We start from the raw sequence: 27750 nt of genomic DNA, 5'->3' as shown, positions 1-27750 counted from the left end.
GCAGAAGGAAGAGGAAAGAATGAAGGAAAGAAAGACAGAAGAGGGAATGTAAAGTCATCTGTAGGCAGAAGGACGAGGAAAGAATGAAGGAAAGAAAGACACCAGAGGATGGAAGGAAAGAAGGATGGAGGAGAGAAAAGAGCAGACACCCGAGAGCAGCACTACATCGAGTGAGTGGATGGTGAGCATCCCCACCTACCACAAAGAGAACAATCTCATACCTTGACAAATATTTTATGAGAGAAGTGTGACTCAACTGTGCCTGTGAGGAATCTGTGAATATGTTACTGTCCAAGGCAAACAAAAATCCACCATAGATGATTCAGAGGTCACCAAGAAAGAGGAAGGGAATTCGCGCTAGGCAGCTGCACCTAGGATGACAGCAGCTGCAATGGCCTCTGAATGTCGTGAATATGGCAGGCCAATACACCTGCTTAGCCCCTTCATTCTAATGATATTTATATATTCTATTCTTGCTACCACTACATGATTCAACTTAGGACAGACCTCTACTGGTAAAGGGATTAATGAAATTGTATCCTACTCCTCTAGTTCAAAAAGTAGCTACTTCAGGTATACCAAAATAAAAATAAACACGCAGGTATCTGAATATCACTCGATAACTTTCAAGTATACCAGACTGAGGTTAGGACTGTACCTGAAAATCAATTAAGAACTATTTCCATACATTTATTTTTGAACACATAATAACAAAGGACAATTTTAATACAAATTATCATATTCATATGTAATGCATTCTGTCACAAAATCAATACCTTATTGTTAATGGGTTCATCATTTTAACTACAGACCATGTAACAACATAATTATCATCATCATCCAGGCCTCCTTTCCCGCCCCAACATGGGGTGAGGTAGGATTCAGGGAGCCAGAAGAAACTTATCCCATCTATACTAGGCTCCAGCTACCATTTCATAATTATCATGTATTATAGGTTCATTCCAAACTGCTTATATGTTTTCCATAAATTTCTATTCATAAAGAAATTTACTAATTCAGGCTTAACTTATATGGCAAAAAAATATGCTGTAAGCTTACGGCTACTATATGGCAATTGATAAATTACTGAAAACACCATTATGAAATGAAAAGGTTGATTTTCTTGCTCAATACATTTTCAGTCATTTCAATTAATGGGTAGACGAGAATATTTGGTTACTAAAACTAAACTATCCATACTGGATCATGCATATCAAATAATTTGCTTCTAATGATTCAACATTATCAAAAGCATAACCTACACTACAACAATGAGCAGTGAACAAGAAACAACAGCTTTGTGTTTCTGTTAATATCTTATCAGCAGTCACAACATAACAACAATTTTGTGTTTCAGTTGATACCCTATCAACATTTACCAAGAACCATTGCAAGCAGAGCCATTCTGACATACATGCCACCTTCTGCCTGTCTAAAGTATGCTGCTCGAGGGTCTGTGTCAAATTCTGGAGAGATCTCTTGGTTCCTGGGAAGTGGGTGTAAAACAACCATCCGACGCTTGGCATGAGTCATGAGGTGAGGTGTCACAATAAAATGACCACATGCCTGGGACAAAAACGAGGTCAGTTATGACGGAAAAATTTTCTGTTAGATAAGAAAAAGTAGTTATTGTTAATGTCACTGTGGCTCCAGGCTCATCTGGATGTGAACTCTGTGGTCTGTAGGCTGAAGTAATCTGAAGTCCAGTAGCCCTGTTTCCAGAGATATGGAGGGAGGTGATGGACATTTTTCAAAACAGACTGGCTACACCTGTGCCACTGCATGGTGGCATGACTCTCCAGTACCAAAGAAAAGTCAAAACAGGTACACAGGAATTCAAGAAATGACAGGTACCACATATACACACATATACAGATAGTCTGGTATAGTAACTACAGACACTCCTGAACTAACATCTGTGATACTTTCAAGGAAAAACTACATCACCTGAAACAGTTTTGAGCACAATGAAAAATAAAACTTGTTCAGAAAATTATTTCTGTCCATGCTGCATCAAGTGCAAATTGTATTATACAAGAAAACTTTAGTCACATGACTTACCCTTTCATATTCCTGAAGAGTAGCAAATCGCTCTTTTTGAATGCGTGTCATGTACAGAACATCAGTATCAGGAAGTGCTGCCTCTAGACTGCTGAATTCCTCCTGTATAAAAGAAGTATGTAAGAGGCACTTTCATCTACCAATTTATGATACAGTGATACACTGAAAAATCCATACCGGTATATTCTTGAGGGGAACATGTTGTTGAGAGGATTCTTGGCCTTTCTTGGATATGAAAGAAATAAACAGGAAGAATATGGATGGGAAAAGTGGAAACAGACATCACAATGCTTGAAGTAAGACTGTCAGATAAATAAATAAATAAACAAATATAAATTTTAACACATCAGGAAAGGCTGACAGACTGACTGGGATACAGTATATGGTGAACCATTGAAGAGTGGGGGAGAAATGGCAATGGATTAATTTTCTTCAAGGATTTCTTGAAAGGAAAGGTGCCAATGACCTATGAAATATTTAACAGTGCCCTTTAAAAATGACCCAAAGAACTAAATACAGACCTGATGGATGCCCTGAGATTTAGCAAACTGAACAATGTGATCTGGCATTCCCAAGCCTGGAGGGGCCACATAGCGAAGCTGGACATTGTACAGAGTCAAGAGGCGTGCTAACGAATGCACTGTCCTTCCATGTTTCAAGTCCCCAACCTGAAAAACAGAGTATTACTATCACATTGCAGTGGAATATGGCAGCATATATTTTAAGTTACTCTTCAACCAAGTTGATGATCTTTCTTATAATGCCAGTGCAATTATCACAACTACAATTAAATGACATAAAGAACACCAAATTAAACTAGAAATAAAAATGCAAGATAAACATGATGAGAGTTATAGCACAGTATTTCTTTAATAAATCAAGAGCCAGAGAACAGAAGTTTTCATTTCACTAATACAATTCAATCAACACTTGCACTTACTGTAAACAACATACTGACACCACACCAAGGAAAAAAAAAAATGCTGAGATATGAAAGGAAGCAACATTAAACATGCATTCCTTGCGAAGCTAGAAATACAGTACCCTTTTCATACTGGCATGTGGATATGATAATTCCATATCACAATGCAAGATGTGTGCACACAAATATCTCTCGTGACACATACAAGATGGGGAGGTTGCCTTGCCCCTATGAATCATGTTCCCAATGAAGTTTGAGAGCTAGACTGTAGATCTCCTCATCTCATGTGAAAGTATGTCTGGGTTCACAATATACAGTATATCAATTCAATAGGATCCACAGCTAATCCATGCCAAAAATGTTTCAAAGCTGTTCTCTTCATTTTGTTTCATTTATAAAGGCTCCACACTGCTTGAATACATCAGCTAAATTTAGTCACCTAATGGCAGCTCTCCACACTGCTCAGTTTCTGACAGTCTCTCGATTCAGTCCCTTATTCACGAGCTCACACTCTGTGACTTAGCCCTTGGTCTTTTTCAGTTTGCCTCTATCAACCCTACCATCAACATTCACCCAGCTGTCATCCTCCATCCTCTCCACATATCTATACCATCTTAATCTACCCTTTCTTATTACAGCACTAATACATTCAAGTCCCATACTTCCCCTCAATTCTTCATTTCCACTTAAAACTCAGACCTGTCATTCAAGGAAACACCACATATCTCTTACCATGGTAATAATGAGGCCATTCACTGTACCAATCTCTTCTCTGATGGCAAACACATCAAGCAGTGCCTGGGTTGGGTGTTCTCCCACTCCGTCTCCAGCATTTATAACTGGACGCCGACTCACCGATGCTGCACTCTGTACAACATAACACACAGTATACATCAAGTAATGGAATGGTTATTCATTTCCTTCTGGGATAAGGATAGAAAATAAGTCCTTACATAGTGATTACTCAGTACCTTTGATTTCTTTTATATCATTTCATCAAATAATTATGCAAGCAGTTATCCACAGTCCATCATGTATTTCTCTTCCTCCAAATTTAACTGATTTTGTCCATCATGCATTTCTCTTCCTCCAAATTTAACTGATTTTACTAAGAATATAATAATTAATTCTTACTGGGCCTGATTATCTTTCTAATAAAACTCTACTATTTCTCAAGCTATTAACATTTACTGTAGTCAGTCTACTTCAGCATAATATTACAAATCTTACTGTCAAATGTTCTTGGAAACTTAAATAAAACTAACCAATCAACTTTTCCAATATTAGGTCTAAACTTATTTATATTATTCAATACAAAAAATATAGTTCCTTTTACTACTTACAGCAACAGCTCCTGGTTCCGGATGTCTAATTACAATGACATCAGCATAACCTGCCATCATTATCACAGTATCTGTAATGTCATAAGGTTTTATTTATTTATTTACTTATCTTTTGTAGAATAACAGTACTGGATAATAGTTTAAAAATTATCATTTACACTATCATCCTATAACTGACACTTCCCAATATGATCTGGCATCCAGACCTCCTTTCCCACCCTAGGGCAGGGTGAGGAGTAGCATTGTCCAGACAGCCCAAACTTGCCCAATCCAATGGGCCATGCTACCATTCACTCATTATTCAAGTCCCTGGAATCCTGGCTCTATTGGATACGCCAAAAACATTCACCACATTCTGTAGCTTCACATAAACATATCCGATTGAGTCAAAACTTGATAATAAAAAATATCATTTAATAAAAAGTGCAATCCATATGTCCAAACCCATTTCACTTCATCTTATATATTAATTAGGCATTGTGACATATGTTCCAGACAGCTCTTACTACTTTAAACCTTGCATAATTATGCAGAAAAAGATCAGCAGTAAACACAAACAATATTTTTCAGTCTTTACTGTGCAAAGCATTCAGAAATACAGGTACTTAATTCCCCATAAGTTTCATGAGACTGCAGTCTGCTCATCGAAGTAACTGTCTGTACCAAATGGCATAAACTAAAGGAAAATGATTGGTGTCAACTGGCAGTATATGGTGCCCATGAAATGGCAGACTGCAGTGTAGGTGGCTGTCAGGAATAAAGACCTATGGAAAGTCACCTCCGCATATACTGTACTAGGAAATTACTTGTGCATAAAACCAACTAAGCCTGGAAAACCAGAAGCCACCACCGTCCACAGCCATGATTCAGTTTTTGATGAACCTGCAGCATTACAGTGAGTGAGAGGATGGTAGGAGCACCCACCTATCAATATTACTACAGGGTAATATCAAATTCAGAATGGAATAAGACACATAAGCAGCACAGTATTGGTTCCTACCCATGACAGAGGAAGCAAGTGAGTAGTTCTTATGGTGCTCAAAGAACAGCTGAAACTGTCTCTATGTGTCCTACTAACCAAGTACTGTACAGGGTAGAGAGCAAAACTGCATTTAAATTTCTTAATCTGAGGAATTATGGTGCATGACTATCAAAAATAGCCAATAATTAATCAAGAACTAAAAAAAGGAAAAATAATTACTAAATTCAACTGATGGTTCCATACTAATCACAGTGTAACAATCTCTTTATCATACCTTCTAAAGTCTCTCCCTTCTTGACTGATGATGTATTTGTGTCCATGTTCAGGGTGCGGCCTCCCAGGCGCTGGACAGCAGCTTGGAAACTGCAGTGAGTCCTGGTTGATACCTCATAGAACATCAGGGCCAGCAGTTTTCCCTAACATCAAAAGAAATGCTTAACAGCTAATCTACTTTAAAATTTACAAACATAATCATTTCCAGTTCCCCTCACAAATGGCCAGAAATGACTAAAGTACCACAACATTCTTAAAAGACATAACAGATGTTGCTGTGACCCCGGGACCATATGAAGAACCTAGCAGACTGCAGGATATAGCTGCTCTTTTCCTGTTGTCCACCAACCTCCTCTTGAGGAGATAGGGAATGAACTGAGGGACACTTGTATAATCGGGCAGCAGAAATGCCTGGTTTTACTGTGCCACCATGCGAGGGTTTCCCTCTCCAGCACCAAAAGACAGACTACATCATACATAACATTACACCCATTGATTTAAACATCATAACATGATATTTCTCTATCTACTGCCTAAATGGTAATCTGTGAGTGGTGGCCTCAACAAGGAAAGTACCAGGTACATTGGTCCTTTGTCAGTAATGATCCTTCTTCCACAATACTGCATACAATATCCTAGTCTGTTTTGGCTCCTGCACACTTATGTAAAAACCAGCATAACTTTTAGGGCTTAGAACATCATAAAAGGATTATCACTTACAGATTATTTCTGACTGATGCCAGACAATTCTGCTCAATTCAGGGAGACCTTTGGTGACCAGAGTTAAAATCCATATTACAACTGGCAATTACTATACTGAGATGAAGACCGAAAGTTACAGTACATACTTAGACTTTACCAGCATGAGAATTTGGTACTGGTAGCACTTTATCTGTGTGCTGAGGACTACACACCCTGCCTAAGTGCATTTAATACAGTCAATACCTAAGCTTTCAGCAGCAATCCAAGCTTTAGACAGTGTTCTACACTGTTAGTATTCAGTATCTGCAAACACACATTTTGTAACAAAATATTCAAAATACTGCACAGCACTTACCTCTAACAATCTTTCCATCCCAGTCTAGATGCAACAGATAAGGTAAAAGTAAAATAATTCAATTAGGAATAAAGAGAGCAAAGAGACAAGATGCAATAGATACATCAGAGGGAAGATGTTTAGGATGGAGGATGGTTTTCAGAACCTAAATGTATTACACTTATACAAAATAATGAAAAATTTTAAAAAGTTTCTTGTGAAGAGCACTCTGAAATGTCTTTGTCACTCGGCTACAACAGATGGTTATTCAGTCAATAAAGTCTATCTATCTATCTATCTATAGCCCGACGCCCTAATCCCGCAAAGGGTGGCCGCAGACAAAACGCCTCCAAGTCACTCTGTCACCCACCATTTGACTCCCCTCCCCCCAACTCACCCCCCCCCTCCCTCATATACCTCTCAACTCCATCCCTCCACCTCATCCTCGGTCTACCCCTCCCTCTCCCTCCCTCCACCTCACCTACATACACCCTCTTAGTCAGTCTTTCATTCTCCATTCTCTCCACATGTCCAAACCACCTCAGTGTATTTCTCCTAATCTTTTCAACCACATCCACATCTACCCCACAACGTTCCTTCACTTCTTCATTCGTCAACCTGTCCCTCCACGTCACTCCACATGCTCCTCTCAAGTAACTCATTTCCACTGCTCTCACTCTTGACTTGTTCCCCTCTTGCAAGGTCCACGCCTCGCTTCCAGTCAATAAAGACATCCAAAAAATGGTCTTCTTCAGTAAATTTCATAAAGGAATGAAACATGGAGTTTGAGGGTGAGCTGCCGCAGCTTGTCTAACTCTGTGATGGCATTGATAATAGGTAAATACAAGCTGCAATTCAGTCAATCTGGACATAATGAATAAAATACTGTTCACAGCATAATTACTATATAACAATGTGCATTATCCCACCATTTTCAAGAAATTATTCTTATGTCTACTGCAAATTTTAAAAACTAAGAGATAAGTGAAGCACAGTACCTTCAATATATGCTCAAGAGGTCTCTCCTTGTTGCTACACACCCGGAAGGTTTGAGCCAGGTTGAAGATGTGATTAAGCTGATCCTTAGTCAGGCCCTCCACAGAAAGAAAGTGCCGACCCTGACATGAAGACAATATAAACACATATACAGTACACTAGTCAAAAACCATACACTACATACCTTTAATTCAATAATCAAATTAAGGTACAGCTGTCAGCAGTTATAATGCTACAATTCTCAGCAGTCAGTTTGTACACATGGCAATGCAGAAATTGCTTCCTGAATGATTTAGTACCTTGAATTTGGCAGTTTTCAACCTTTTCATGTTCCTATACTGTGATGTCTAGATACATTATGAGCAGAGGGAAATAACAAAAACAGTAACTTATGAAAAAGATCTGCATACAGTTACTGCAAATGTGACACTAGGTGTATTAATATGCAACCAACTCAATAATTCAAACATGATCAGCAACAACATAATCCATGTCAGAACACACTGACTGGGGATGTTTTGTATAGCAACACTTCAGTACAATAGTACATTATCATCCAAATACCTAAGAAATCCAGAACACAATATGAAACCTGGGATGAAACTAGTTAATAACAGCTTGACAATGGTTCAGCGTTACAAACATTTACAACTGGTGAAAAACAAAGCTCAAATATTGTATGTGAATACTAGTAATGATATAATAAAGCACAGCACATAGGTAAGAGTGTGAATGACAGGAAATGAGGGCATATGGTTTGGCTTTTGGTTGTAGGTGGGCTTGGGCTAAAGGCTGCAGGTATTGATTTGTGTGTGAGTTTGAGTTTTCAAATGAGTCTGATCTGTCTTGGTTTTCTTGGGGGGTATAACACATTTAATAATATGGAGTTATATCACAAATGCAGCAATACACATTCTGCAAAGAGAATATGGGAAAAATGGGATTCTTTCCATTCAAAACACTGTCCAACATCAAAAGAATTACTAACTTGTAGCCCATGTGAAGGTGAAACTCCTGGGAGACCAGATGGGATAGTAGGCATCATAGGGACAGGAGAAACAACTCTTTCTCTGTGCTGCACACTCAAAGCTTCTTTTCTTTCACCATAGTCTCCCACTCCTAACTCCATCAGCATTTCATTGTACAGTTCTGATCATAGATAAAGGATGTCTGGAGTGAGAGTAATGCATTGCAAGGGTTATGTGATGTAAGACCATATCTGTATACAGTATTTAAATATTTATACTCACTGGAAAGAATTAACATGGCACAGGTACATGCTAGCAAAGTAAAGGATTTACTAAAAGCAAACCACTTCAAGTATCTGCCATAACTGGATATAAACTCATATTCATGACACTGTAGATCAGGAGATGAACAAACAACTGAGTCACCATTGTTCCCATCTATGGTACTATCATCCATATATTTAAAGTCAAAAAGCAGACAAATATTTACCTTTCCTCATTACGACACTTATATCATTACAGTGATCGACTAACCTGAAGTCTTGTGAATGTTCTGTCCTGCCTTTCTGGATGGTGAGGCAAGCTGAGGAGGACCCACTGAGGCCTGAGGGATGACTATCTCTGGTGTTGGAATTTCACCGTTCATGGTTACTTTATGACCACCATAGCCTATAATCAAACATCAACTTCATCCTTTGGTTCCCAGCTTAAGAAATGGTTCATATTTCATAACATACATCTACTTGAAAGTACTGTCAGCATCAAAAGTTCTGTTTCTTCTTCTGTTTTTCTTTTCACATACTCTCATATCATATTGTGTCATTTATAAACAGTCCAACACGCTTGCAAGCATCAGCCTTGGTCACCTAATGGTGGTTCTCCATACTGCTCCATCTCTGGCAGCCTCCCTACTCAGTCCCTTATCCCTGAGGTCATACCCTGAAAATCAGTGGTAAATCCACAGCAACCAACACTGATGGCTTCATTTGGTCTCAGATCAATATCATAAATATTGTTTGCTGAAGGGCCTACACAATGATTTTCAAAGTCAATGAAGAGAAATGCAGGAGAGGTGACACAACTCTTGATAACGTCTACACTCTATATCATCAAATAAAAATATCAATTATCAGACATCACTTAATCCTCTTTTCCCTCATTTACAACACAAAGGTCAGCAATTGTGCTTCACTGAGCAGCAGCATTAAGTAAGCATTAAATCCTGAAATCCCCTTAAGTATAAGCCCATATGGCACATCCATCTGGAGCGCCTTAACCCACCAGGCATCAATCTGCAAGTTATGGTTACCACATAATGTAGTAAATGGTTTCCTGGGTAACAAGAAACCATTTGGTTATATCATTAAAGTCACTGTGGTTTTGTAATGACAACCTCCTAAAAGCTTACTATTTCATTTCTGTTTCTCCCATAAAAATTACCAAAACAGTACAAAGATTTATCATTTTAAATAATTCTTTACTGTGGTGGAAATACTAATCTTAAGAACTAATAACAATAATAACAGTCAGCAAAGAAGCACACAAAGCAAAAGCTCCCGAAGTCCACTCTATATACAAGACAGGAAAAATGATATGAAACCAGATATGCAATAAAATTCCAGAATATTCTACTTGCTACATTAGTAATATGCTTCTCAACAATTTATGTCTTTTCATCATCCAGCTTTAATTTTAAAAATCCTATGGAAAACACTTTAAGCTATAATTAAGCAATTTTATCAGCTTACACAAGTAGTTCATGGGTGGTTGCCATGGGCCTGGGAGGTACTATCATGAGGGTGAAATGTGGCTGCAAGCTAGGTAGCTGGCCACACAACCATTACTCTCAGGCAGGAATCATGTACCCACAACCCCCAAGTACGGTCACTCAGTAGTCTATATAAAGTCCATGCTGAGACTCATCTCAGTTTTTTTTTTTTTTAACAGCTTCCAGCAACTACTGGGAAGTAATTAGTTGGTTCTGGCACTTGGTTTAGCTTCCAGTCCATAAAAAACATCAGCTGTTCCATGGCCGACTCCAATACAGGAATTCTTTATATGGTGTCATACTTAGATAAGATTAGATTATCTGCTTATGCTTTTCCTTTAAAAAACAAATGGCACAGCATGCATAATGCATTGCTTAACACATACAGTACACACTGAGAATGATAATGAATGCCTTTTACTGAGTGTACCAAATGAGCAGAGGACTATGCAGTTTCACTCGGCTCTAACTGTCTGAGGCTGTACTAAGTGATCTCATCCTAGTCCTAGGCAAGAAAAGAAGTCTGGATGATGATGATGTACAAAATGATCCATGGGCTAGGGACTGAAATGAGATGCAAGCATAAACAAGGACTTTGAAAATAAACAAATGAACAAATAAATACTATTATAAGAATGGAAAAACTCAATCCCTTTGATGCAATGATGATTTGTATTTCATTCCTCCTTCAGTCTATAATGTATAGTCTAGAATATTACTGAGCTGCTAACAGACCATCCTAAACCATTCTCTGCAGACAGTTTATATTCACATATACCAACTCGGCTTGTACAATCTGGTTCTCAACAATTAAAAACTCCAACTCTCTGCTACACAATATAAAGCCTTACACATCATATGAGGATGCATACACATCCTTCAAATACAGATCATATGCATACAGGGGTCAAAGCTCTTTCCACTAATTATCACCTGAATACATTTTAAATCAGTTCTAAACAAAAGCATGAGATACATCCTACACATATGCCTATACAGTATACAGGCATTAGTTTCCACACATATGCCAATCACATTACAACCCAACCTTCGACAGACATGGATACTTTCATTCATTTCATTTATAAAGGCTCCACTGTGCTTGCATGCGTTGGCCTTGGTTACCTAATGGTGGCTCTGCATGCTATCTGATCTCTATCAGCCTTCTTATTCTGTCCCTTGTCCCTGAGGTCACACTGTATGACCTTATCCCATGATTTTGGGGGGTCTGTTTCTCATGACTCTACCCTCACCATTCACACCCCATCCTCCACACCCAGCTGTCATCTTCCATCCTCTCCATATGCCCAAACCATCTCAATCTACCCCTTCTCATCACATCACTAATACATTCAAATCTTATCCTTCCTCTCAACTATCCTTTCACAATCCTCAACTCCTCCATGCCAGGGACATACTACACATCCATTAAATCATTCTCATCTCCGCAAGTTTGAACCTATGAATATCATCTCCCTTCAGTGTCCAACTCTCACTACTGTACTGCTTTACACTCCTGACACATGCTGCATACAAACAGACAAGAAAATAGTTTCTGCCTTTTACTACTCTCAGCAACACCAAAGTCTACTACAAATTTCTGATAATACCAACATCTTAAATCAAATCCACACACAAATCATTAGGTAGGTTCTTCAAAACAGACAAATTTCTCAGCAAACTCTACTAAACAGCATTCCAGACGACAAAGACAAAACCAACTTCCCATGATCAACAAGAGTAACTTATGCAAGACATCACTCAGGCAATCACACTTAACCAACAGACATAAAATAAACACCCTACCTGACATGCCAATAACACACAGACAACACTAAACACATAATACTCCAGTATTAAAACTTCACCCAGAAAAGATGTATCAATATCATAACCTCACCACGAGATCTCTGGTACTGCCCCCAGGCCATGGCTAGCCTCATGGAAGCTGCAGGGTTCCTATGAAGAGACCCTTGGGGCAACAAAGTAAGTAAGTACTTTAAGCATACATCATAGTCCAGCTGCATCATCACCATCATCATCATCATTGTCACTGCCTAGTAAAAATCATTCATGTCCTCAAAATCCTGCCTCTACTGCACAACCCTTATCATCTGCATATTGTTATTTTTTATTTTTCCTTATATGTCCACACCCCTAAAATCTTACCTATAATACATATTTTCCTATCCATGAAACTAAACTTCTGCATACAGTACAGTATTAATAATTCATTAGATCTTTTAAATCATCACTATCTTTATCATATTTAACCAGTCCCTGTTTTATTAGTTAAATGTGGTGTAAAATCTTTGTCATGTGCCTCTCTGTGCACGATTCATCCAACTCAATCTTTTGTTGATTTCCAAGATCCTCATTTTCCATACTTTTACTTTTGTACATTCATTTATTACATTCAATTCGTCCATCATCATCTTGGCCTATCACACCCTTTACCTTCAAAGTCACTTGCATATGCACATCTACAGCCATTCTCTCCATACAACCCTAATATCTGAGCACACATTCTTCTACCCAATTCTCAGCAGACTTCCTTCAACTTCCTATGATTCCCATCCACTCTACATACACCACACATATTCCATTAACCTCCCATTTCCACTGTTTTTACCTGTTGGTGCTAGAGAGGCACACCTTTATGTGGTGGCAGTGACATAACTAGGTGGTTCTGCTATCTGGTTATGCAAACACCCTTGAACTCTTCTTATCCCCTGAAAAGGGGATGGTGGACTGCAAGAGGGGAACATCTTTAGCCTGCAATCTACTGGCTTCACATTTCATATGAACCTGAGATGATTTCTCTTCAGTCTCATATTCAACTCTGTTTTCTCTATAGTACAATAAAAGTGCTCATGGGCCCTTCGGGTACACTTGCCCCTGTGGAGGGTTGTCACGCTGCAAGCTCGCTTTCTTGTGCTTCGCATTTGTTTCCTTGTGCTTCTCACTTGTTTCCTCGCGCTTCGTGTACGAGTTGCGATCATTTCAGGTAATCCGAGTCACGTATATGCGCTGTTCTAGTCTAACGTTGTCACTATCAGACGTCAAGGTGACATCAAAGGGCCCATGAAGGTTCGTTTATGTGCTGTTCTAGTCTAACGCTGTCACTTGGATTTTTTGCAGCTAACCAATTGATCGTGTTATTTGCAGCTTCGGGAATGGAACCCAAATTGTCCCAGCACAAGTCCAAAATACACACACAGACACACAGCTACTGCTATAATATATTAGATGTAGCTATCGGCAAAAAATTCTACGGAGATCCTATGCCGGGTGCTGGGAGCAGCGTTTTTTGGTCAAAATGTGATTGCTCATTAAATATAGTAAAAGTTTTTCAATCATGATGGGACCAAGTTTTTTCACATCAGCGAATTTTTTGCGATTTTTGTGCCAATTTTGGTGCGATTTGAATGTGTAGTTTCGCCTCCCCAAAACACACACACACACACACACACACGGCTACTGCTATAGTATATTAGAAGAAAATAATCCACCCTGTCAGACTGGAATGCATCCATCACCCTGCTCTTCTCCAGCACTTGCAATAAATACAACTCTCAAACAATCCATTTCACCTTAACTATAATGCTGCTCCTTACACTATGCAAGGCCTTGTGCATTCTATTCATATAAAATGGAAAAACCTTAAACGTAAGCAAGAATTCTCATAAAGCACCTGCCTGGCCTAGTGGAATTCTGAAAATCACTGTGCTTGCATCTACATGAGTCAAACATGACAGAGGTGACAAAATAACGAATACACGAGAATATCTAATACACTCAGCTACCTATTTATTGTCAGAGGTCTTACTCCTGTAAGGGGTAGCCACAAACAAATTGTCTCCATGTTACCCTGTCCTCTGCAAGTTGGCTGCCCTGCCTTGAATTCACACCACTTCTCTCACACCTGTAAATCTCTCCACTCCATCCCTCCATCTCACCCTTGGTCTCCCCCTCCACCTAAGTTACAAACACTCTCCTAGTCTGTCTCTAATTCTTCATCCTTTTCACATGGCCACAACACCTCAAAGTATTTCTCTTTAACACTCAATCACATCCACATCAATAGCAATGCTCCATACATCCTCATTTGCCTGTCTATCTCTTCATGCAATTTCATTTGCTTCTCTCAAATAACTCATACACATATGATGGTTACAAACCATGCTGAGTGTGGGGAAGTGGAATGCTTGTTGGGTGAGAGAACTGTGCCACTTGGAAAGAGGGTGGGCCACTGGCAGTTGCAGTGTTGGGAGTTGGAGACAGTGGCTGCATCTCCCGTACATCTTCACCATACCCAGGTGGTACTAGTACCTAGTGGAAATGAATAGTGTAATAATGTTTTATCTGAATAATATTTTTTGGAAATCAAAAAGTTTCACAATAATTTGCCATGCTAAAAATATAATGTGTTATCAAAACACGGCAGGAATATGTTTTAACAGCTAATCAGTCTATCTATCCATCCATTCATCAACTTCCATAACCCAATTTCTCATATCTACACAAGATTAGAAAGACCTAGAAAAAAAATACATATTAGATTAATGAAAATGCATAACAAGGCAATACCTGTCCATCTACATATGCCACTTCTCCTCTCAGCACAACCCTCTGAACACGGCCGGTGACCTTCATGCCTGCAAATGGTGTCCAGCGGGCCTTGCTGAAAGGTGGAACATCAGGAATGGTCCATTGTGCATCCAGATCAACCTCAATATATGTTCTTTGTTGACGAGGCAGATGGAAGATGCGACGGGGATTGTGATGCAACTTGTTGATCAAATCCTAGCAATAGATATGGCCTCATTAAATACATTTCCAATTAAACAATCAATTTTGCCACTTTCTGCTACTTCAACTAATTCATTATATACCTCACCCTGACTTACAGAATAATGTACAGTATTAAACTACCTTCAATAAAAGATACCCCTGACTTTTTTTTTTTTTTTTTTGTACTGTCAAAGGCTGCAATATATGCTGAACCTCCCTATTCAGAAAAGTATCATGAGGAGAAATTTGTGAAGCCACCAAATTTGCATATACATGAGTTAATATCAAAAGGGAATGATAAGACAGTTGAAGCACCATGACAGACCATTCCCTTCTCTGGCCTGGTTTCTGCCCTACACCACTTTTAAGCACCATGCCAACAAACATGTTGAAGCCAACACATGGATACAAGGGACTAAATGGATTCTCCTTTAGTAAGTGCCTTAGGAAAAAAAAAAAAGTAACTTACTCTTGAAAAACTGTAACAATGAACAGACAACTTAACTTTTATTACCTGACAACAGTTCATCAGAGTGGTGTTGGTGACTCACCTCCATTGAGAGTCTACCCTGTGTGACTGCTGTGAGGAGAAGAGGCAGCATCGTTTCCAGTCCTGGGAATCCAGGAGGCACCTTGCTACCTAGTTTCTCTTCTATGGTATGTGGGGCTATAAGAAAGACAGTGACATACTGTACTTAATATCATTCTTAAAATCTGATGTGCAATACATGACAAGTTTTATGATGGACAGATGTATGGATGAAAACTTCATTGTGTAACACAGTAATCACTCATATACAGTTTTTGACCACTACTGCTAACTACATCATAATTAACCAATATCTCATTCACAAGTAGCACACTGCAACAGCCTGAAAAAATAACACTCAGTTACATAATACAGTGGCACATCCTAGCCTTCCCCTGTTTGTCTAATATTTACTTACCACTCTACACACTGATAATTTCAGAGTTGATGATAATTTAACCCTCTTTCAATAATATCAATATATTTTAAACCTTTCAAGCTAGGCATGCTTTTCCTGAGTTTTTCATAAGAAAAATTCCTTGATAAACAGTACCTGACACATTATGGGATCTGAAGTCTACACTCCTGAGAGTGTGGAGTTCTGTTATTTGTGGACATGATGATGAAGAGATGAGAGGAATGATAGGACATGAATGTAGAGTATTAGCATTGCGATGAAAGGGGACAGATTGAGACAGTTTGGGCATGTTGAGAAGATGGGGAATGACAACTGGGTATGGAAGGTGACAGGTGTGAATGCTGAACACAGAGCTGTGACAGGTAGACTGAAAATGACCTGGGACAAGGTCATGAGAATGGGACCTCAGGGATAAAGGACTGAAAAGGGAGGCTGCTGGAGACTCAGCAACATAGACAGTCTCCATTAGGTGAACAAGGCCAACACATGCAAGCATGTTGGAGCCCTTATAAACAAATACACAAACTCTTTGGCAAAGGAGGTGAAGGAGGCCCAGAAGGTGATGGAGAGAGTCCATGGAGAGTGATATGGAAGAGAGACTGAACATGGTTCACATGGGAAACTGGAATAAAGACAGCTTTTAAGGAATGCTGCATGAGCGATAAAAGCTGCAGGCAAAGAAGAAACATGTTTCAAGTCTGAATCAGAGAAAGGGGCATTAACCTCACTCCTACCTGTCAGTCACTTTATGAGACAGTGACTAAACAGACAGTGTTCTTTTTCTTCATCCCTGATAAAGTATAAGAATATCCTGTTACTCACTTAATTCACTGAGATCAAGATGCTGTGTTTACTTTATTCCAGTTACTGTATGACAGTCTTGGAATTCCAACACAATTTCAGTCCAATCAGGACCAATCTGATTCTCACACTCACATGGTGTAATACATTCTCTTCTTTCTAATGTCAATATCCAAACATGACTGAAGCCCATCCTACTTTAAAAAGTTACAAAATAAAAGAAACCATATACTGTACAGTAATTACACGAAAAATGTGAATGGCTATACCAATTTACACTAAAGCATGCAGTTAAGATCCCAAAACTGCTTAGGATAACCAAAGCAAATAATACACAAGAAAAATCTGTAAGCAAGTGGACAGAGCAGAACCAAACAAAAACATGGAAGTTAAGCTGTATGCAGAGACAGCGGTTTCCATTACTGCTACTGTGTTAGAAAATATCAATTCTGGACATGGTTGTTGCTGTTACTGGGTAATCAAGGTCTGTCTGGCTGAGCAGACCCATCATTGCAGGCAATTAACAGCCCCTGCATGGCTATTCCATGCCATGAACTGATGTTCCCTTGCGGTTGATAATGCCTTGTCACAGCGAGGTGTGAGGAAATGAAAGGAGTATTTGCATCTCTCCACCCAGTTAACAGCAGCCCCAACATCTTTTCATGCATCAGTCTTGGTCACCTAATAGTGGCTCTCCATGCTGAACGATCTCTGGTGGCCTTCTTATTCAGTCTCTTATCCCTAAGTTCAGACTCTATGACATTGTCCCAGGTCTTTTTCAATTTGCCTCTCACAACCCTACCCCTTTTTTCAGTCCCTATCCCAGAAGTCTCCATGCTGCACCACACCCCACATCTTCCATGGTCTGCCTCTGGGCATTCATGCCACCAAATCTGCATCTATAATCCCCTTCAGCCTGCTATCCTCCTCCCCCATCTAATTTCAGAAATACAGTACCTGTATCAGGAGTGCCACCCAATATCTCTAGCAACTTTTTTCTTATCACAATGGACTGGGTATTATTCGGATACTATTAGTGGAATATAAAACAAAGTAAGAGAATCTTCCAACCAAAAACTTCGTGAAATAGGCCATACAGTACTTCACTTCACACAGCATTTAGGCATTAAAATTTCTTGTCTATATTACCTACACAGAGTTAGATTTCAGGTTTCATGATCACTAAAGCCCATATAAGCATACATTTACTTGATCTCTTAGGTATACAAAAGCTGAAACAGAACTAAGAATAAAAATAAACTATAAAACAGAACTTACATAAAAGTCTTACCCATATAAGCATAAATTTACTTGAACACTTAGATATACAAAAACTGAAACAAAATTAAGAATAAAAATAAAATTGAAAACAGAACTTACATAAAATTCTTACCATTTCCACCACTCAGAATTTCATCTGAGTTGTCTGAACAGCATAAAAAAAAGACATCAGTATAAGAGCAAATACACACAGACATTTTATCTTTATACAATTCAGTGGAATCAAAAGCATACTTTACAGAGAAACATAATATACACCAACAACTAAAATCAATTAGAAAACCAGTTATATTGATTTCAGGATAAAAAATACTAATTTTACTAACCATATACTAGAAATCTTTTCAAGGAAAAAAGACTGAGCTGTACTTTATCAGAGTTCTTTAATTACCCTAACAGCAGTGATACTGAGTCAAGAAATCTTTGATATTGCATCATGAATATGCTAAGGTCTCCAACACTACAACTTCTACATAACTTAACAATATAAAATAATAGTTAACTTTACAGATTTAAATTTGTCATGAAGCTGCATATGCAAGAACATAAAAAAAAAAAAAAATGTGCACTGTACTCACCATGGTCTGTGGCAAAGCAGTCAATGACGTCAAGGTTTTCCCAAAGAGCTTGTTGGTCTTCCTTTGTAGCTAGCTTAGGACGCACCTCACCCTTCACACCCAACTGCTCAAGGTCATCACTAGTCAGGAACAGGTGGTGAGGGCACACTTCACAGGTCACAGCCATACCCTGAAAAGACATTGTGCCTTATTGTAAAAATAAACAATGGCAAAAAAAAATTCTGAACAGAAAAATGGAAAATACAACCAATAACTGCTAAGTTTTTAGCCATGATGAAACATACTAAATATCAACAGTGAACTCTCAATTATTCGATGAAATTCAGTCAAGGCCTAAGCCAAATAAAGCAAAACACCAGATATTACATAGTTCCCCCACTGACTCAATATTCGGCATCAAGCTGGATAATGTGTAAAAATCCATCGGAACCCTCTATCCTAAAAACTTTCCCACGAGTAAATGTTGAAAATTAAGCACAAACTAATCTTTCTTTCCTTCCGTCCTCTTCTGTCTTTCTATCCTTCATTCTTTCCTCGTCCTTCTGCCTACGGGTGATTTTACACTCCCTCTTCTGTCATTCTTTCCTTCATTCTTTCCTCTTCCTTCTGCCTGTGGGTGACTCTACACTGTACACAAGGAAACCATTTGCTACGCTGGGTGGTAACCATATAACCAAATTTTGGCGCCTGGTGGTTTAATGGGCAATTATGTCACTCCAACTGGATTGAGCCGGTGAAGGTTTACATCTAAGGGGTGGTTGGGGTTTATTGCTCACGTAATGCCACTCAGGGATGAGTGAGGCTGGTCACTCTCATCTTAAATGTCAGGACCAACTTGCCTAGCCCCGGGCTCCTACGCTCCACATGGGGCAACGTAGGATTGGATGATGGATGGATGGATACAATAAATTAATGATACAGTACAGTATTACAATTATACAGCACAGACTGGCTACCGTTTATAAGCCGGTTGATATGCCTCAATGCTGGATATTGCATGGGACTGCTGGCTACATCCCATTTCAGTGCTGGGTATTGCATAATTATGCCAGATATTGATTTAACAGATCTAAGCCGGCAGCGCTGGATGTTGTGTTGGGCTGGATATTGCAACAATGGATAATCGAAAGTTTACTGTACTTAATGTGTACAAATACGGGTATGTGGAATCAATGCTGCACATGCTTTTTGATGCACACCATATATTAATTTTACATTTAAGTTAACTCTGTGGAACTTTGGGAATTTTTTCTGTTTACTTCTTTTGGTCCAACATTTCTCATAGAGGCATACCTTTCTAAGTAATGACTTCCAACTCCAAGGATTTGTGGAGTTATAATCCTATGAGCAGTGAGGAATGACTATACCATGAGCTCAGATAAAATCATAATACTGTAATGTCATGCTTCCTCTTAATCCCTCAATCATCATTACCATCATCCATAACTCCAATTCCACCCCAAGGGGGAGTGAGGTTGAAAATTACCACCCCAAGGTGGAGCAAGGTTAACCATTCTATGCCTGGGTAAATCTCTGTCAGCAGACCTTCCAAGTGGAGATAATTATGCCAATTATATATCTCAATTACAGTAAACCCTTGATGCTCACAGACTTGATGCTAACAGATTTGATTACTAGCAGATTTTTCACTCTGGTCATAAATAATAATGAACAGTGAAATAAAATTAAAAAATGCGGAGTTTGAATGGCGTGCGCATAACATCACATACTGATCTTAACTATTTTATTATTTACCTATTAATTATTTTCAATAATTAATCATCCTACAGAAAGGTGAACTGAGGAGAATGTATTGTACATTGATGACAATTTATGAGAATATATTGACATTACTATACTGTATGGTATTTTTCTATCTATCTATCTATCTATAGCCCGACACCCTAATCCCGCAAAGGGCGACCGCAGACAAAACACCTCCAAGTCGCTCTGTCACCCACCATTTGACTACCCTTCCTGCAACTCACTCACCCCTCCCTCATATACCTCTCAACTCCATCCCTCCACCTCATCCTCGGTCTACCCCTCCCTCTCCCTCCCTCCACCTCACCTACATACACCCTCTTAGTCAGTCTTTCATTCTCCATTCTCTCCACATGTCCAAACCACCTCAGTGTATTTCTCCTAATCTTCTCAACCACATCCTCATCCACCCCACAACGTTCCTTTACTTCTTCATTCATCAACCTGTCCCTCCATGTCACTCCACATGCTCCTATCAAGTAACTCATTTCCACTGCTCTCACTCTTGACTTGTTCCCCTCTTGCAAGGTCCACACAGGGTAGGGATCACAATACTATCATGCAATGACTTCTTAACTTTCATACTCAACTCCCTATTTCTCATCACTGCTTTCAGTGAACCAACAACCTCCCTTCCAAGCTGTACCCTTTCAAGCACTTCATCCCCCAACGTTCCATCCTTACTCATCACACTACCCAAGTACTTGAATGCACTCACATTCTCCATATCCTCACCATCCAACCTCACTGTACATTCTGTGACTTCATTGCTCTCAAACACCATAACTTTACTCTTGTTTACATTAACTTTCCGATTCCTCTTCCTACACACTATCCCAAATTCATTCATCAAACCTTGCAACTCCCATTCATCTTCACTCAACAATACTGTATCATCAGCAAACAGCAACACTGGAATCTTCCAAATCTCACCCTCATTCATTAGAGCCACCCCCACATCCACTGCCCTACCAAGCACCTCCTTTACAACCCCATCCATGTATATATCAAACAACCATGGAGACATCACACACCCCTGTTTCAGTCCCACACTGAGATCAAAGAACTCACTCAGCACACCATCCTACACACAGAATGTAATGAATATTTTTGGCATATATATCAGATAGAGCCAGGATTCCAGGGGCTTGAATGATGCGTGAATGGAAGCATTCCCATGGAGTGGGCAAGGGGCTGGCTGGACGTTGCTACTCCTCACCCTGCCCTTGGGTGGGAAAGGAGGTCCGGATGATGATGATGATATATTTCAATTCAATAACAATCTCCAATCTAAAAAATGACCAGGTAAACACAGTGAAACAATTCAAACAATGCATACATTTATGTGTGACACAGTGAATGAGAGCAAGCAGTCTGAGTGAATGAGCAAGACTATGACCATGAAAATGATACGTGGCTACTATAATAGTCTCAAACAGACAAAACTAAGAAAAATATGATTCTGTATGGTAATTTCAGAGAATGAGACAGCCTGATCTCGAAATGCAAGAAGCCAGACAGAGACCATGGGCTGTGACCCTCCCTCCACATCAGTTGGAAGGTGACAGACACATCATCATCATCATCATCTGGACCTCCTTTCCCACCCTACGGCAGAGTGAGGACTAGCAACATCCAGACAGCCCAAATTTGCCCTATCCAATGAGCCACTCTTCCATTCACTCATCATTCAAGCCCCCGGAATCCTGGCTCTATCTGATATGCCAAAAACTTTTACCACATTCTGTAGCTGCACGTAAACGCATCCGATAGGGTCATTCTGAGTGCTGTCATGTAAAAAAGGGGTGCCAAATCCCTGATCATGCACTTCTTCTCACAACATTCATTCAGCCAGCTCGATCTCTTGTCAGTCCCCTAGCCTCATGGCCAGCACAATTATAATGACTTGCCCTGCCTTGCAAGAGTTCCCAAACAGCAATGTGCTCAAAAAAGAACCCCTCAGCCATTGAAACCATACCACATAATGCCTCAACCAAATGGTAGATTACCTGGCATGCAACATTAAATGGCCACTTGACGTTAGGCTACATCACCTAGTGCAGAGGGATTCAGAAACCCCCAAACTGGGGCTGGCCATGGTACAGTTTAGTTTTAATACAGTTTGTAAGTTTAACCAATTTCCAAGACCAGCTAATTACTGTACTTCCAAAAAGATACAGAACACTGTTAAGGATAAGAAATTTCAGATGTGCAATAACACTTAATATTGTGTCTCAACTTAGACTCTGTAACTGTGGCCAAGTTTCTTGGTTACATGTGATTACTGTGTGGCTATCTACCAAGATTGTGGATGCACTTCACTTTTATAAAATGGCAGCCAACCAACTTCAGATTCAGGATTACAAAATGAAACTTAATTCATGGCATATACACTGTACTTCTGCAATAATAGCTAACTTTAGATACAGTTAAGTTTTTAAACTTACCTTCTCCTTGGCTGAACGGATGAGGAGAACTTCTTCCCTGAGTGCAACATGACAGACATGGATGGGTCTAGCAGCAAGATGTGCCATCATAAGAGCTGCAGCAGTGGTGCGACCCTCGGCATGCACACACACAGGCAAGTGTGCTGGCCATGACTCCAAGTGCTGTCAAAACAAAATGCTTTTATAGTACTGTACACATACTGTACATCATCATCATCATTATCTTCACTTAATTTCTCAATAATACAGTGAGTTCTATCTATCTATCTATTGCCAGACGCCTCAATCCCGTTTGGGGTGGCCACAAACAAATCGCCTCCAAGTCGCCCTGTCCCCCGCCATTTCACTACCCTGCTCCCAACTCACACCCCCCTCTCTCATATACCTCTCCACCCCATCCCTCCATCTCATCCTCGGTCTCCCCCTCCCTCTTCCACCCTCCACCTCACTCACATACACTCTCTTCGTCAGTCTTTCACCCTCCATCCTCTCCACATGGCCAAACCACCTCAGTGTGTTCCTCACAACGCTTCCTATCACATCCACATCAACACCACAACGCTCCTTTATATCCTCATTCGTCAGCCTGTCTCTCCACGTGACTCCACAAGCTCCTCTTAAATAACTCATTTCCACTGCTCTCACTCTTGACTTGTGTCCTTCCAACAACGTCCAAGCTTCACTTCCGTACGTTAGAGTTGGTATCACAATACTGTCATGTAGTAACTTTTTTACTTCCATGCTCACTTCCCTGTTTCTTATCACTGCTTTCAAGGAACCAGCAACCTTTCTTCCCTGCTGTACCCTTTCAAGCACTTCACCCTCCAAACCTCCATCCTTACTCATCACACTACCCAAATACTTAAACGTACTCACATTTTCCAATTCCTCACCATCCAACCTCGCTATACATTCACTGACTTCACCTCTCTCAAAGACCATCACTTTACTCTTCCCTACATTCACCTTTAGGTTCCGTTTCTTACACACTCTCTCAAACTCATCCACCAAGCCTTGCAGCTCCCCTTCATCTTCACTCAACAACACAGTATCATCTGCAAACAACAGTACAGGGAGTTTCCAAACACTATCCTCTCTCACCAGGGCCACTCCAACATCCACTACCCTACCTTGTACCTCTTTTATTACCCCATCCATGTACAGATTGAACAACCATGGAGACATGACACATCCCTGTTTCAAACCAACTTTCAAAGAGAAAAATTCACTTAGTTCACCATCCACACGCACTGCAGCCTTAGCACCATCATACATACTCTTCACAGCATTCAACAACTTCCCATCTACTCCATATATTCTTAACACTTTCCACAATCCTTGTCTATCCACCCTGTCATATGCTTTCTCCAAATCCATGAAAGCCGCATACAACTTCTTTCCCTTCTCTAGAAACTTTTCCACTAAAGATCTAAGAATGAATATCTGATCTACACAACCTCTTCCCTTCCTAAAGCCTCCCTGTTCTTCTCCAACTAATTTCTCTGTTCTTTCTCTAACTCTGTCTATAAGTATCCTACCATACACTTTTCCTATTATACTAAGAAGACAAATGCCCCTATGATTACCACACACTTCTTTTTCCCCTTTTCCTTTGTACAAGGGAATAATTATACCTGACTTCCAATCCTCTGGGACTCTACCTTCCTCCCAGGCCAATCTGCACATCTTCCACATCCATTCTACTACTATCTCTCCCCCATGCTTCAGCATCTCACCACACACTCCATCAATTCCTGGGGCTTTCCCCGATTTAACTTTCTTCATTGCTTCCACAACCTCTATCCTACTGATTTCTACCTGTCTTCTCACCTCCCTCCTTCTCCCAGCCATTCCCCAGCCACTTATACTCGCATTACTTCCATCCTCTACGTTCAACAATTCCTTAAAGTGTTCTCTCCATCTGCTCACTTTTTCTCCCTTCTCCACTAGTAATCTACCATGTTTATCTTTCACTCCCCTGCTAACTTCACTTCCACCCTGTCTTACTCTTTTCACTTCTCTCCAGAACATTTTCTTACAGTGAGTTGAGCTGAATAAAAAATAGGAAAAAAGAAAAAAAAATGTGTTGCTGTTGTTGATCAATTTCCAGTCTGGGTGAGTAAACCGGTCAACCGCTGGCAAGCAACGGTCCCGGCAAGACTGCTCTGTGCAGTGAAAAGATGAGTAAGTGCTATAAACAGAATACAAGATGAAATGAACTACATGTGTATTCCCACAAAGTTCAAGCCAGTTGAAAAAACAAAGTATAGATATAGTACTGTATACATACACACATACATACAAACATACAAACCTCTGGCCTATTTAGGTTCATCATACTGGCTATACTATCCAAACATGTTTCAGCACCACAAACCTCTTCATTTTGTAATGCATTTTTAAAACTACATTCTTGATAATGCCAGATAAATTTCTCCAGCTAAGATAAAATATCCCAGGGATGTAGGAGTAAGAAACAATCTCAACAACCCCTTCGGCACAGAAACACATTTTATACTTTGATCTACCTAATGTCAGACAAATTCACTGAGCTACCATTACATCTCAAAGGATTAGCCTCTTCAGCCCAACAGATTTAAAAAACTGAGTAAATGTTGTTGTTGTTGCTGTGGCCCCATGCTCATCTGGATATGAACTCAGTGAGTGCTGGTTGAAGTTGTCCTTCTCCTGCAGTCCACCATCCTCCTTTCAGGGGATAGGATGGGACCTGAGGAATGCTTGTATAACCAAGCAGCTAAGTCACTTGGTTATATGACTGCCATTACAAAAATGTGCCCTTCTCCATTATTTACAGTCCATTGAGTTCATGTCCAGTTATGTCCCAGGAATACCACATATTAGGTGGAGGAATTTATAAATACTAATCAAATACAGTATCAAGAAGTTCTGGGCATTTCTGCTGACCAACTTTGTTACACTGTTGTCCTTTTTTTATTGTACATACCAAAATCAGTACACTGAACCACTTTCTCTACACTTGGAAAAGCAATATTGTACTTTACATCAGAATAACAGAATAATGGAGGCAAAAAACTGCATTATCACCACACTAATAAAATACCAACAAACATTACTAGTCTACCTCAATACAACACCAAAATATCTGTTTGGAAGCAAATACAGTAGAACTTGTTCCCTACTGCTAAAAACATTAATAAAAATCCCATAATTAGTGCCTCAGTAACAATGAATGATCAATACTACACTTTCATCCAAAAGTATCCTAATTGGCTGATGCACAAGATATTCACTGGTAGCAAGCTGGATCAACAGTGAGGGTTGGCAGTTACTGAGAATAAAAAAATTATTCCTCCCCCCTGAACCTGCTCAATTAATAATAATAATAATACAAAAAATTATTACTAGCCATCCCCTTCTCCACCCTGACCACCTAAATATCCTCTTCTCTGTCCCACAGTCTACCTCTTTCCTAAAATGTTATGAATTCTCATGTTCATAAGCTCCCCGACACATCCCTGCCAACTATAATGATGGAAGGTGTTAAATGACTAGATTTTTATAATTACAGTATATGAAATACAGTACATAACAGAAGAGACACTGGGAAGGAGTGGGAAATAAGGGATGCAGGACACAATGCCGTCAGGGAACTGTTGGCACACTTCTGGCCATTGCAGTACTGTACAGCGTTATGCCTTCCCCTTTCCTACCCTTGCCTGGCCCGCTTACCTTCAGCCAGAGAGTGGTATCATCCAGCTTCAAAGTAGTGAAGGTCTCATTAAGGTACATCTTCAGCGCAGCAGCCCGAGGAGCCAGGTCAGCAAGAGACGTATGGTTGGTGACTGATGCCCCAACGAACACTGCATAATCACATCGGGAACCACGGCTGGCCAGCTGACAAGTACATCACGTTCTTTATCACAGTTTTACCCCTTATGGCTTCACAAATATTTAACTCTTATTTGGGGGCAACTACTTCACAAGGAATAGTGGCTATGATTCAGCGATGGACTGGGGGGAAGGGTGCCTGGGAAGAGGCCCCTCAAAAAAATAAATTAATAAATGAAAAAAATAATAAAGTACAGTATTGTACAAAGTAATGAAATGGCTATTAGTAACAGTGGTTTCTCCCTCTCATAGAGATAAAACAGCATTGCACTGTATATACTGTAATGAAATCTGATCCTGTATATATCAGCACGATGTCCTCTTCCCCCCCCCCCCCAAAAAAAAAGATCCACTGCTGATACGATTAATGGTACTGTACCTCTAAATTTAGACTACTGTATTCCACAGAATCAGTTCCTGCACTTCTAAGTTTCTTCCATGACTATGTAACTGTAATAGAGGTGCTTGTATTTGGAGTCACTACCTGATATATGTATGTTCTGGTCTCTACTGTACTGTATACAGAGCAATGCAAAACTTTAAAAAGTACTTTGAATCTCTGTCATAATGATCACAATGCACTAATTATCCTGTCTTGATATACGGTGGTTAAGACTGTTTAATCTTACATTAACAGCAAACAAAAAAGGTAAATAAAAGTTCATGAAACTGACATGAACTGAGTGCTTTTTAGTCAATAAAAAGGATTAAATGTTGATATAAGCTCCTCTGATGCAGATATTTAACTGTCAACTTTAAATGACAAGAGGTTCCTTGAAACTAACAGTAATAAGAAAAATCATTATTAAATTTCAAAAGTTATGGTTCACTGACAAACTCAAAAATCAAAAGCAAAAAATTATGACTTCTTACCTCAAATTAATCAAACAAAAGGATGGTGTACTAACGTGTCTTGCTA

At 39.6% G+C, this 27750-nt stretch overlaps 1 protein-coding gene across 1 annotated transcript in view; it reads right to left on the bottom strand.

Annotated features, from left to right (window-relative positions):
• Positions 1–799: 799 nt before the first annotated feature.
• Positions 800–27750, bottom strand: part of r (carbamoyl-phosphate synthetase 2, aspartate transcarbamylase, and dihydroorotase rudimentary) — a 126243-nt gene continuing 99292 nt past the window's right edge. The window contains exons 32-47 of the mRNA XM_080278801.1: positions 26673–26837; positions 22962–23123; positions 18751–18919; positions 18285–18317; positions 15695–15810; positions 14940–15155; positions 14531–14681; positions 9116–9250; positions 8602–8762; positions 7616–7735; positions 5583–5724; positions 4327–4397; positions 3716–3850; positions 2583–2729; positions 2062–2163; positions 800–1566 (exon numbers count right to left, since the gene is read on the bottom strand). Coding sequence (XP_080134927.1) covers positions 1369–1566; positions 2062–2163; positions 2583–2729; positions 3716–3850; positions 4327–4397; positions 5583–5724; positions 7616–7735; positions 8602–8762; positions 9116–9250; positions 14531–14681; positions 14940–15155; positions 15695–15810; positions 18285–18317; positions 18751–18919; positions 22962–23123; positions 26673–26837 — 2223 coding nt within the window. The 3' untranslated portion in view covers positions 800–1368. The remainder of the gene's footprint in view (positions 1567–2061; positions 2164–2582; positions 2730–3715; positions 3851–4326; positions 4398–5582; positions 5725–7615; positions 7736–8601; positions 8763–9115; positions 9251–14530; positions 14682–14939; positions 15156–15694; positions 15811–18284; positions 18318–18750; positions 18920–22961; positions 23124–26672; positions 26838–27750) is intronic.

The sequence above is a fragment of the Coenobita brevimanus genome, chromosome 75 (genome assembly GCF_032717465.1).
Source record: "Coenobita brevimanus isolate Jiangsu-jjx chromosome 75, ASM3271746v2, whole genome shotgun sequence".
Taxonomy (NCBI): domain Eukaryota; kingdom Metazoa; phylum Arthropoda; class Malacostraca; order Decapoda; family Coenobitidae; genus Coenobita; species Coenobita brevimanus.
The sequence above is the reverse complement of the archived record's forward strand: the minus strand, read 5'-3'. Positions and strand labels throughout refer to the sequence as shown.